Raw genomic sequence first — 13,486 nt, forward strand, 5'->3', positions numbered from 1 at the left:
TAAATGCATGATATGCAGATATTGAAGCACTTTCACCAACTCTATCTGTGATAATTTCGTGTGATAACAAAATCGCGTTATCCCAGTCACAAGTTCCTCAACATGCGCTTTCTAATCCAATCGTTGATCTACATTAATAACTAAAAATTTAACAATTTTTATCAAAATTATTTTTATTTAAAAAAAAATGTGTTACTATTATAATAATTAAACCTGAAATTAACATTCCTTCGATTTTCAAACAGTACGCACTGAGTTTTGGATACATTTAAGAGCAGGTTGTTAGACTGACTCAAGTACTGACTCAACTCTTTCTCTGAGTATTTCCATGTATTCATGATTAAATATGATAGTGATATCATTTGCGTAAAGTACAGTAGTCTCCCCAACATCATCCAGCTCATTTGTATAGAGAATATACAGCAAAGGTCCCAGAATTGATCCCTGGGGAACACCCTTTGCTACATTTACATTCTTGGAAAAAAATTTTTTACTTTGAGAATCTACTACTCCCACAACACTCTACGTTCTACCGTCCAAGTATGATTTTATCAAATCAAGTGCAACGCCCCTTCTATATAATATAGTTATCTTTATGTTTCAAAAATGGTATCAGGCGGCCGAAACTCGTGTAGCAACATTTGGTAAAATGTTTAGTTCTTCTACAGCACAAATGAGATTTCATACCGGTAATTCTCAAGTTACAGAACAAAGTGTATTCCTAATTTGGTTACTGATGATGGAAAGAAAGTTACTGGCAACCTCAATATTGTTAAAACCTTTAATAATTTTTTTGTAGAATCAGTGCAAAAGATCACAGATAATTTTCAGGCACTCATGGGTATTAATGTTCCTTTCAACAGTTTATCCCAATCTCATTTTCTATTCCCTCTCACTGAAGGTGAAACACTTGAGATTATAAAATCTTTCTCCAGGAAAAAGTCATCCGGTGTAGGCGAGGTACCTTGTTACTTATTGTTAGAATGTGCTGAGCATATTGTCTCTCCACTTATCTATCTTCTGAATTTATCATTTCAGTTTGGATATTTTCCTAAAGAGCTAAAGACAGCTATTGTCATACCTCTTCATAAAAAGGAGGAGATAGCAGAAGTGAGTTACTATAGGCCTATTGCTCTTCTGTCTGTATTCTCTAAGGTCTTCGAAAAATCTTTTAAAAGAATACTTATTGCTTTTCTAGATTCTTTTTCTATACTGTCATGTAATCAGTTTGGATTTAGGTCTGGACTCTACATCAGATGCTATAATATCTCTTTATACAAATATATTGAATAATTTTTAATTGAAGTTAAAATCTGTTGGTATCTTTTTTGATCTTACTAAAGCATTTGATGCCATTAATCATGCTTTACTATTAAATAAGATCTTTCATTATGGTATAAGAGGTCCGGCTTATAAATGGCTTGAATCATATTTGACAGGTAGAACCCAGGCTGTTAGATTGATGTTGAGATTGAAAGTTAGTGACCATATTCAGTAAGTGGTCATAGGTTCTTAATTGGTGACCATATCTGATTGGGCAACTGTCGTCACTGGGGTTCCACAGGGTAGTGTTCATGAGCCCATTTTGTTTTTACTTTTTATTAATGACTTGCCTCTCCTGGTTAATGACAGCTACATAACAATTTTTGCCGCCGATACTTCAGCAGTTGTCTCGGGTACTGACTATCAGTCTATCCACTCAGAAGCCACCAAGTGTATAGCTGATATTGCGGGGTGGTGCCAGAAAAATGGTCTTTGTTTAAATAGTTTGAAAACCAATTTCATTGTTTTCATTCCGATTCGAGCTATTTAGGACCGGAGCTTACTGCTAGAGAGCATTCATCGAGTAGCATCATCCAACAACACTCCGCCAAGTTCTTGGGAATTGTCATTGATAGACATCTATCGTGGGATCTGTGTCCCTCAGGTGGATCTGTGTGCAGTAGATTGACCCGCAGCAATTATGCCATCTTGCAGCTTCGAGACTACGTGGATGCATATACACTTAAAAGCTTTTATTATGCCTCAGTGCATTCCACTCTATCCTATGCCCTATTAATTTGGGGTAATTCCCCCAGTATTGGGAGAGTGCTCATAACTCAGAAGCGCATTGTACGTACGATGTTTAGACTTTCCTTCAGAGAAACTTGCCGTGGTAGTTTTAAAAAACAAAAAATCCTAACTATAATTAACATCTATATTTTGGAGTGCGCATGTAAAGTACATAAAAATATTTCCAACCACATGAGATCTGGATATCTTAATTTTTATAAAACTCGAAATGCAAATAAATTATACATTTCTTTTACCCGGTTGTCGCAGGTACAGGATGGTCCGGAAATTACATCTCTCAAAATTTTTAATCATCTCCTATGTAGAATAAAGAGAGCTAAGACTTTTCCAACTTTTAAGAAAGCTCTTAGGACCATGTTGGCTGACTGTCCTTTTTACCCATTGACAGAGTTCTTTAACTGTAGATTTATTGACTAAATTTTGTTAAATTTGTTTCCTTTCATATCTGGTAATTTTATACTATTTTTATTAGCATTGTAGTTTTTTATTGACAATTCCTATACATTATTATGATGTCGATGGAAATAAATGCTTTCATTTGATTTGATGTCCCATTTGTCTTCCAGTTTTCTTGTAGACTATCTTAGAAAAAATCTGGGATTAAGTTAAGACCTGGACACTTTGTAATAATTGTATCATTTCTCCTGCTTGTGATGCTGTGTATCTGTCAGAACACCAATGAACTTAGGCCTGAGTAGGCCCATTGTACGCCTCTGATGAAGGAGTAGCAGATCTCTCCCTCAGTACATCATGCTTTAGCCCAATGAGTCAACCAAAGTGACAAGGTTCCCAAGGGACCCCTACTGTCTCCAGAGGATGGGTAGAAGACACGGAGAATTCTACTGGGTATTGACGAGAGAGTAGGACAATCGTAAAGTAGATGCTCCATTGTCATGCTCCAGGTCCTCATGATTGCACGCCCTACATAATTGACTGCTGCTTAGTTTCATTTTAAAAAGGTGACTACTCAATTGAAAGTGACAAGTGTGATAAGTAAGGATGTCTGTTATAAGACGTTTCCTGTTATGTCAAAAACAATTTTTGGATCACCTCTGACTTGTCCGAGTAGCTGAAAAGCTTCTTAGACGAATTGCAGTGTTGTGTATAGTCACACCGCTTTTGAAGTAGGTGGCAATATTATTCTATTAGTTCTTTGATGTTCACCTTGCTAAGTCCCACGAAGGGTTTCGACCCTGCTGGTTAAAGAGCGGTGGCCGTACGTTAGCATAGGTCTTATGATAGCTATATAGATCAACATAACTACCTTAGGTGAGAAACTCTAGGTCTTACCTATTATGTGTCTACATGTTTGTTAAAGATATTCTGGTATCTCCTTGTAATGTGAGAGTTCCAATTTAGTTTGCTATCGAGTATCATAACGAGGTACTTTACTTCAGCAATATAAATTAGTGAGATGCCTGATATTTTGCGTGCCAGAAAAGATGTTATTTTTCTCTGAGTAAGTGAATAAGTTTCACTGCCTTCTTGATAACATATGTTAGTCATAGCTCTTTCTTGGATTTTGCTACTGATATTAAAAATATTTGCCAGATTTTCATTTGCTTTCAAAGCACTTGTCCAAAAAGGATTTAAGCCAATTCTTGCAACGGAGTTAAATAAATCGTCTGTACTATAAAAAATGCTTTAAAATACCGTTTATTCGTTTAAATAATCAAATTGCCTTGCAATACAACAATGATTCAGTATCTCAGTGAATTAAGTAAATGGATAGAGACATAAAAATTTTTTATAACCAATGTTTTCCATACACATTTCCCATATGATACTACCCCTCTTTGATACTAATAATGTTGTGCTGTGGTTTTTTGTGTAGATTAACAGAGGACTTCTTTGCAATAACTCATCTTTGGTACTTTGGTTGAATCATATCTTCACCCTTAATAACTTCTTTAAAAAAAGCACGTCAATCTAGATAAACAGGAGACGTTATTTTATATTTATTAAAGTTCTGTCAACCACCTCCTCACCTTCAGCTAACCTCACTTTGATATGTCAAATGCCACCACCCCCATCGTGTGAGACATCATTGTTAGCAGCATTAAAATGTCAATTCAACAGTGTCAAAAAAATTAAATCGATTAATGTACTTGTTAATAGTGAGCTAAGATTTCTGGTAATAATGAATATTTTATTAACTTCATACATTGGTATGTTAAATGGCTATTCTATAGTATGATACAACATTTTAAAGGGCATACAATCTACCACCCAACTGTGTATAAAAATGTAAGTTTACAAACTTATAAATAGTAAGAGTGTAAAAAGGTGTTTAAAAAATAACCAATGTAATTAGTTCATAGAATGATTAAATTGGTTCTTCGTTATTCTCGAAAAAATAATAAAATCTGTTCTGAAATTTCTCACGAATATTGGCAAATATTTGTCCGTTAGTATCTCTACATTCGCGAGTAATTCGATCCTTTAAATCATAATATTTTCAGGTAGGGTTTTATAAATTTTGCGTTTTAAATACCCCTAAAGGAAAAATCTAATGGTGTTAAGTATGGCAACCGCGCGGACCATTCAATTGCACCACGCCTTCCAATCCACATCCCTGGAAACTGTTCATTAAACCACTCTCAAACTGTCAAAGCGTAGTGCGGGGGAGCTTAATCTTGTTGGAAATATAAAATATTTTCATTTAGTATCCCAACACCAATTTCATCTACACAAAAATATTTGGACTCAATAAACTGTTTATTACCATATATTTTTACTAGTAAATCGCTTCAACTTGCATCAATTTTTTTGGCGAAATAAGATGGAAAATTGTTTGCCATTTAAAATAATGTGTGATACTGTGAGAAAACTTTTATTACCCCACTTTGCTTACTATTCGCTTATACGTAAACCGATTGTGTTTTTTTTTTTTCAGTTTGGTTAGATAGGATATTGTATATTCTTTAACTAACCGACGTTAATTGCCTGATGAGAACGGACCTATTAACGGTTTGATGAGGACGGCTCATCATAATACTGCTCAGACTAGCAAACAACCTTGAATAAGTGTAGAAATGTTAAAGTTCTTAGAAACAATGCTGAAAACATACACTTATAGTCGAAAACATAGTTTCTGTTCAATTCTTTAGATAAACTTACTACTATGTGTGTGCTGTTTTACTTTCGATATAATTTTTACTTAGAATGTGTGCTTAATTTATGACTAACTTTAGGATTGAGAGTTGAGACACATAATTAAGATATAAAATTGTAAGATTTACATGACTGAATAAATTTAAATTACATGACATTAGTTTTTGTTTTAAAACTGACTCGTAATTTGAGTATCACACCAAAGGTTCCAACCATAGGATTATCTGAATAAATTTAGAAAAACTAAGGATGCATTTTCATTTTAGTAATCTGCCTTGAATTTTTGAATCCCCAAATACGATGATCCAATATAAAATGTGGAATCTGTGTTTATATGTTTATGTTTTTATGTGTATATGTTTTCGACACACTTTTGCCAACATTAGCAATATTGTGTTCCAAACGACGTTTGGAACACAATAATGCATATAATAGAATAAATGCATTAAATAGAAATCTTGTGTTACCTCATTTAAAAGGTTTTATTGAGTACTTTTAATATTTATTACATGGACTCGGTGGACTCCGTTTTGACCTGTCTAAAAGTAACAGCCAAAAAAATACACTGTTGCGATTTTAATAACGTTTTTAATAATAATATACAAATAATTTATAATTTTTGAATTTTGGATTTAAAAATTGTCCATGTAATAAATATTAAAAGTACTCAATAAAACCTTTTAAATGAGGTAACACAAGATTTCTATTTAATACATTTATTCAAGATGCCGCTTATGTGTTATTTTGACATTTAGAACTGTCGTTTTTATGTCAAAATAAAATAGTGACGCATTTATTTTCGTACACTGATTTTTACCTATTCAAAAATCATAAAAATGTAAAACCTTAAAAAAAAAGAATACTTTTTTATTAGGCCGCCATTTTGAAACGAGTTAAGATATGGGTCTAATATTTCAGGGTTATAAAGTACTCATTGAGACCTTTAAAATGAGGTACCACACGACCCCCCTTTCTATTTAAAATTTTTTCTCAAGATGTCGCCCAGCCGCCATCTTGGAATTTACAACTACCTAGTTTACAGTGAAAAATAGTATCTATAGACCAATTTACTTATGCCAAGTTTCAAAAATTTTTTTTGACCCGTTCAAAAAATAAATGGGGGGGGGGACTTCAAAGAAAAGCACTGTATATATTAACTAAAATTTTGTGTTTTATACATGTAGTGGTATTTCATCGATACAGCGTGTAATTTCAGCTTTCAATGCTTCGATAATTGCAAGCTTATTGGCATAAACCTATGACTTCAGATAACCTCAGAAGTCTAAATACGTTAAATCGCAACAGCGTGGAGGCCAATTCTTACCAAATCGGGAAATAACATGACCAGAAGTAAACTCGTGTAAGATCTTCAATAGCTACGTTTACAACGGGGGTACCAAAAATTTACTACTTGGATCAAATGACGTCACGAGAACTATTTTTTCGGTGTAAACACCTAGGACCTATTTTGAAGTACCAAAACGACAAGTTTGACATTTTATCGGATGTTAGGTTACGAGGTTTTTATTTTTGTACCCAAAAATAAAGAAGAAAATAAAGAGGACAAGCTCAAGCCTTGAAAAAGAAATTATTAGTTTATTTTTATTATCTTTAAACAATAACACTTTTAAAGATTTATAGGTTATGTCCTTTAATTCTTCGTCTAAACTCACTTCAACTGACATTTTGATCCTAGAGATAATCCTGGACTAATTTGACCCTCAAAATCACTCATTGTAAACAGGGCTGTACTAAATAAAAATAGTCTATCATTTGATCCATGGAATTAATAGATCCGCGCGTTGTAAACATAGCTAATGTTTCACGAGCGTTATGACATGTGGCACCGCCCTGCTGAAACATTGGTTAACGTGTTAAGTAATTTAGCATTAGGTCCATATAGTCAATAGGTTTTACACCCATACTTCTAACCTTGTGGTTCCGGGTTCGATGAGTCTATGTTTTTGCGTTCTACTTTTTATTTGGCTTTTAAAGGTTTTTTTTAGTGCTTTTATGTAATTTAAGTAATATTTTTGATTTTAGGCCTGATGATTCTCTAACTAGAGCGAAACACGTGTAACCTATGATTATATGTTGTGAGACCGTAACTTTGTGTTTTTCTTTGTTTTCGTCAATTTTGTATGTTGGGCTCTTGGAGAATAATGAATGAGATTTTTATATTCGGACCAGGACTTGTCGAATTGTTTGATAATTTTTTTTTACAGTAGACGACTTAGAAACATTATTTCGACCGAACATTGGATGCTTTGTTTTCCGTGTAATGCTCCGTGTTTACTAATTCCCATCTGTCACATCATAATGATGTGACATTATGACTATCTAAAATGCCGCACAATTCAATTGTTGCGTTCTTATTGAACACCCTTTAGACGTGATATAAAAATCTTAACATGAAATTTTAAGTTACGGTTTCGTAATCAGTCATTAGTTATTTTCGATTTAGTAATAAAATATTTATATTTATTTATTGATATCTCATCATTTGGTATTAAATCGCAAGAGTATAGCGGCTAACTGTAGTGACTAAATCAAGAAATGACACAATTAGGATCAACCTCATACTTCAATATTTCGGGAGCGGTATAACAGGCGGCACCATCCTGCTGAAACCACTTGTCATCAAGGCACAAGAAACTGTGTTTTAATTAATATGATAATATTCGCCATGCAGTGTTACTGCATTACGTGTCTTCTTTAGAAAAATGACTCATAAGCTCATAAGGTTTTTTAAGCCACAGATTCGGTAGTTTTGCTTAATAACGAAACCGTGGAGGTGAAAATTGGCTTTATGACTAGAACTGACAATTTATAGGAAATAACATGATGTAAGATCAGCAGGTTTCTTTGGACGATCGAAGTAATAAATTCTCTTAGCTCTTCATTCAGTCAGTTTAGTTTTACGGATATAAAAACATATCAGACCTTTAGTCAGAATACGCTAAAGAGTACCTGTCAAAATGGCACTGCCGATTATATAAACAACAAGATTACCACTAAAGCTATATTTAAAAAATGGCATCCATTAGCCTTTCTAGTTATTTTGGTATTGAACTTTTTTTGGAAAGGCCCTTTGAAGTTCTCCAACTTACTCCATTAGACCTAAGGCTTTGCATTTCAATTTGACTCTCTTTCTCGATAGAAAATTTGTAATGATTTAAGGAAAAGTGAATGATTGACTTGGATTATATATACCATAAGAATACCACTGAAGCTACTATTTATTAACCTTTCCAGGTAATTCGATAATCAAAATTATTTTAAGTTCTCCAACTTACTCCATTCTAGACAAGGCTTTTTATTTAAATGTGTGACTTCTTCGATAAATTTTAGTAAGAGTTTTTAATTACCATTATCATTTAAGTTATATATACCACTAAAGCTACCTTTGAGATATACCACCCTTAGTCATTCCAGTTATTTTGGTATTCAACATTTTCTCGAAATGCCTTATGGAACCTCCAACTTAACTTTCTTGCTCGATATATTTTAGTAAAGGCTTGTAATGAATTAACGAAAACTAAATGAAATTGTTCCGAAATACATCAATTTACTTCAAAGTCTTAAAATTATCTCTAAATTTATAAAAAATGGCTCCAATGACTATGAGACATAAATATAATTCTATAAGCCTATATATTATTTTCGTCTTATATTGCTATGATGAGGCTCTGTTATTCTTTTAGGATCTTTATTAATAAATTTTAGTGGACACGGAATCGCCGTCTCCGGTCTTTTTGCCATATTTATGAGCTATAGTATGTGGAATTATTTGTTTATTCTTTTCACAATAGATGTTGAATTGAGAATATTATTTCCAGCGAACACTAAATGCACGTTACGAATGGTGGCAATTAAACATTCACTATTTTGATCAATTGTCAATAAATATAATAATTTACTCACACATCACAATCTTTACTAACTTTTGATCTGTCACGTCATAATCGTATGACATTTTGACTGTCAAATATGGCGCAGTTCGAAGCTTAGTAATTTTAGTATTCCCCGTTTTAAGCACTCTAAGTTTGTACCTCAGTAGGTCAGTAGGACTACTCATATAGTTGTTTTTTCATTTATGTAAACTCTCACGAAGGTATTATTTTCATTTTATTACCGTACGTCCAGTAAATTGGTGTTGATTGGTATTTATTGCACTCTGAAACACATTACTATCTCAGCGGGTTTTACAAGTTTGTATGTCTGTTCGTTTCATGGCACGTCCGTTACCTTGTGTGGGAATTTGTCCCACACAAGCTTAGTCACATTTAGGTTTTATTTTAATTTATCTGATTAGGAACCTAATAAGAATGTAGTTTTTTATTTCTTAGTTTCTTAATATTACTTAGTTTTACGTATTCCGCACTCATTTTCTCTTTTTTTTGTATGTCTGAGTAGTAATGTTCTCTGTGACTGTTCTGTCAGTTTTTTCTAGTTGAAATCTGTTTTCTAGTTATTTTAAAAGATGCTGAGATTTCAATTTGACGGCGTCATGTCATTTGATGTTATACCCATTACGGATTTCTTGGTGCTCTCTTAGATTGTTATGTCTTAGGTCTAACAAGCAGCTTAGCAAAAATATTTTATTCTTTCTCCCAAATTAATAGTGCCTATCTTTTTTAGACGAGCTTTGCGTTTTTTTCGATTTTTCTTGAGTATTCCCTTCCCCCTTGTGTCACTTAAACTAATTTTAAGAGATACGGATATAAAATGTATTATTATAAACCAATCCCTTTCTATATTTCCATTTATTTAAGTTTAACCCAAAGTAAGAAAAAATCTCAAAGAAAGATAAATAGATCTAGGAAACAGCTGCAGAAAATGTTTCGAAATTAATCAAACGTCAGATTTAAAATTTTTAATTTGCCGACAAATTTGTAATAAGCCCTGTCAGTTGAAAATATAGGGGTTTTTCATTAATTAAAATTTAACCAAGATGACCAAGATGACATTATCACTCGTTATTTTAAATACCATTGGGTTTATCTAATTTATGTTATAGCAATCTCTAAAACTTAACAAGTGCTTATTATTTAAAAATTGTGAATTTACCAGTATAAAATAATATTCTAGTAATCTAAAAAATAACCTCATTGATTGAGCAAAATGGTGCAGGAGGAATCAAAGATATACATATAAATAATAAACATAAAAGTAACATTGTTGACGTTTGTTTATGGTTCTAATTTGGAATTTGTAACAACGCAAAGCGCAGTCTATTTTTGTCATTAAAGATTCACAGAAATATATTTAAAGTCCGATATTGTGCTTTTTAAATTCTAAAACTCAAATAATAATTACAGACAAAAGTAATATTGCACACATTTTTACGGTGTACGGGTCAAGGGTTATTTCGGCCCTGCCACCTATTTTATATTTAGCCATGTAAAAATGAACAGTTGTCGGACCGCTTGAGAGATAAATAAAAACTAATTTATGGTAATTTATTGTCATGTCAATGCTTTACCGACATCTTGATTCCTCGCTTGCGCTTGCGCTCTGCGAGGCGAAATGCAATAAGCCACATGTCTCATCTTTCTCTGGGTTCAACTTTGGTCGAACCCTAGTTACTAGAGAGGAAATAAAAGAAACGCTATTATTCTTCCTTTAATGTGTGACTGAGATTTGTTACTGCAAGTAAACCCATTAATTTTCGCAGCTTTAACTTGAGGTGGCCGAGCGTGTATAGTTACTAGGATTAGCACGATAGTGAAGAATAAATATTTGGAATTTTAAATATATTTTATTATTCTAATAGTATACTCTGAATATATACCCTAAAGTACTATTAATGCCATTTAAATTAATTCACATTTTTATATTTTGTTTTAGCCTTACGAAGTTTAAACGATCTTGAAAAGAAGCATCTTAATCTTCAAGTCAAGCATGAACACCTTGAGACTGAGCTCTTCGAAAAAAATGAAGAGTTTACTAAATTATCGACTGCATCGAAAAATTTGTATAAAGAATACGAAACCCTTAAAAATCAGTATGAAACTGAAACTGGTGCTATGGCAAGGTAAGAAAGTTTTAACCGTAAATCACTCTAACCCAGATGCGAAAAATATGTAGATTTTTTATCATGTCCACATTACTATTAGGTACCAGCGTATCCATTATTTCAGCACGCGATCTTATATTAAAAGTATGAGGGTTACCATTATTCCGTTTAAGTTTGCATAACTATTTACGTTTAAATTTACTCCTAAACTATAGACTATTTTACTAGTTACTTAATTTATATTGAATGCTTGGGTTTAAATACAGGGTGAGCAAATAAACGAGGTATTAAATCATATTTAATTTTTGCTACGCCCTCTAGCCGTGGAATACGGGACTTGAAAATAATTTTCACAATTTTCTCATAATCATTTTTATAATAATTAAAAAAAATCCATTGTTGCCAGTTGTACAGGACCTGAGATAGAGACGCTCACCTAGCTTATTTGCTCACCTTGTACTTGATTATTCCTAAGTAATTTCAATAAAACCGATACTCAACCTCCATGCGGTTTATCTGAAGGTTTATTTGTGATTTGACTATTGTTGAATGAGGCTGTATAATTTTTTTTAAAATTTTTTCCCTTTACTGGCTTTTACAAACTTTGCCACAAAAACTGTGATATAATAAAATTGGAATCTCCAAGTGTAAAAATTTAGGTGTTTAAGGTATAGGTCAGAACTTAGAGTTAGCCACTTGACCACCTAACTTAATATCAATGGCGGTCAGGGAAAACAAATAAAAATCAGCAGGAGTCTCATCTTGCATATACCACATGATATTTGTCAAGTTCATTAGGATGCCTTGGCCTGGTGAATCGTTTTGCAAAACTCGCAGTTAGTTTATCCTATTACTTAGCATCACGTTATATTTACGAGGTGCGAGTATCAATTTTGTTTTTTTAGTATTTGTTTCGATTCCAGATACCCTTATATACATATAGGGTATCTGGGGTGGTAATTCCCTTAGAAAAAAACATTACTACCCCATTTTTTATAATTTTACCTTAACTAAAACGCCAACCTCAAAACTGCCGAGGAACTGCTCAAGGGGAATAGGGGCAAATAAGTAGCTTGTCGAAATAGACGAGCTAAATCACTGTGAAATTATTGTTGATGCTCATTTAGTGAACCGCGCTGATATTTCAGTTAGTTGATCTAACAAAGCTGGCTTCCAAAGTCTTATTCAAGAGCTTAAAGTAACTCTTATTTTGCACTTACAGTAAAAATCTTTTTGTTAATTCCATATTAACCAATGCTCCAAAAGTGCTCTTGCATGGTCTTCCAGGATATCGTAAAACTTAAAAATACCAGGCAGGCACCTACTTTATCAACTTTTATCTGTTCTGGTCATTAAATCGCAATCGGACATCATCGTTATTAACTCCAAATCTTCCTGATTTTGACGACTTGGCGTGGTTCCGACTGTTGGATTTTTTTAAGATTTCGACCACTTTGAGAGTAAATGTAAGGAGTGTGAGAGGAGGTTCGCCAAGTGTAGCTATCACGGCTACTATATTAGGAGGAATCAGTTTGCCTTATTGTTACCTTATCTTTCTTTTTTAAAGCGTGATTGTTAGATTGTAGAACGCCACAATATAAAAATTAAAACAAAACACATTATTTATTTGAACAGTTTAATTTTTTACATCCAGTATCCTTAATTTATGTTTTTAAAGCATAACTTCTAGATAACGCCACAAGTACCTATTCTTAAACAAGGGCTAGATTAAATATTCTCGGGCCGACTAAATAGTAACCCTATTGGATATCAACAACTATATCGAAATACACATATTTCATAATAGTGGTATAAAATAGTTATTTATGTAACAAGTGTGTAAAATGATACTTTTTTGATGAAAGGGAAACTTGTCGCTTTCGCCTACGGCTCATGCGACAATTTCCATGAATATGGGGATTTTACACACGTGTAACATACACAATTTTTTCTACTACCAAAGAAAACATATAAGAAAACAAAAGTATTAAATTACTTTATTCACTTTAACGACTTTACAGTAAAAAAACGTCAAAACGTTTGTTGACAAATTATAAATCAAATAAATAAACGTCAAATTACTTTTTACGCACTCAAATAAACGTCAAATTAACTGAAAAACTGAAACTTTACACACCTTGGGAAGTGTGTAAAGTGAGCACTTTACACACGGTAGTAGAAAAAAAATTAAGTTAGACACAAATGTTATTGTTTTATATTTTGAAACAATAATTAAGCTGACTATTAACTATAGTAACCTAAAATTAAAATAATTTGTAT

General features: G+C 32.8%; 1 protein-coding gene and 1 long non-coding RNA gene across 3 annotated transcripts in view; both read left to right on the forward strand.

Annotated features, from left to right (window-relative positions):
- The window catches only part of LOC126741935 (shootin-1), an 83,677-nt gene that overhangs the window by 49,440 nt on the left and 20,751 nt on the right, over positions 1 to 13,486 (forward strand). For both annotated transcript variants that reach the window (XM_050448412.1, XM_050448413.1), the window contains exon 3: positions 11,038 to 11,224. In XM_050448412.1, coding sequence (XP_050304369.1) covers positions 11,038 to 11,224 — 187 coding nt within the window. The remainder of the gene's footprint in view (positions 1 to 11,037; positions 11,225 to 13,486) is intronic.
- Positions 3,466 to 5,342, forward strand: LOC126741949 (uncharacterized). The gene is made up of 2 exons (XR_007662441.1): positions 3,466 to 4,320; positions 4,970 to 5,342. It is a non-coding gene; the product is annotated as an uncharacterized LOC126741949 (long non-coding RNA).

The sequence above is a fragment of the Anthonomus grandis genome, chromosome 11 (assembly GCF_022605725.1).
Source record: "Anthonomus grandis grandis chromosome 11, icAntGran1.3, whole genome shotgun sequence".
Taxonomy (NCBI): Eukaryota; Metazoa; Arthropoda; class Insecta; order Coleoptera; family Curculionidae; genus Anthonomus; species Anthonomus grandis.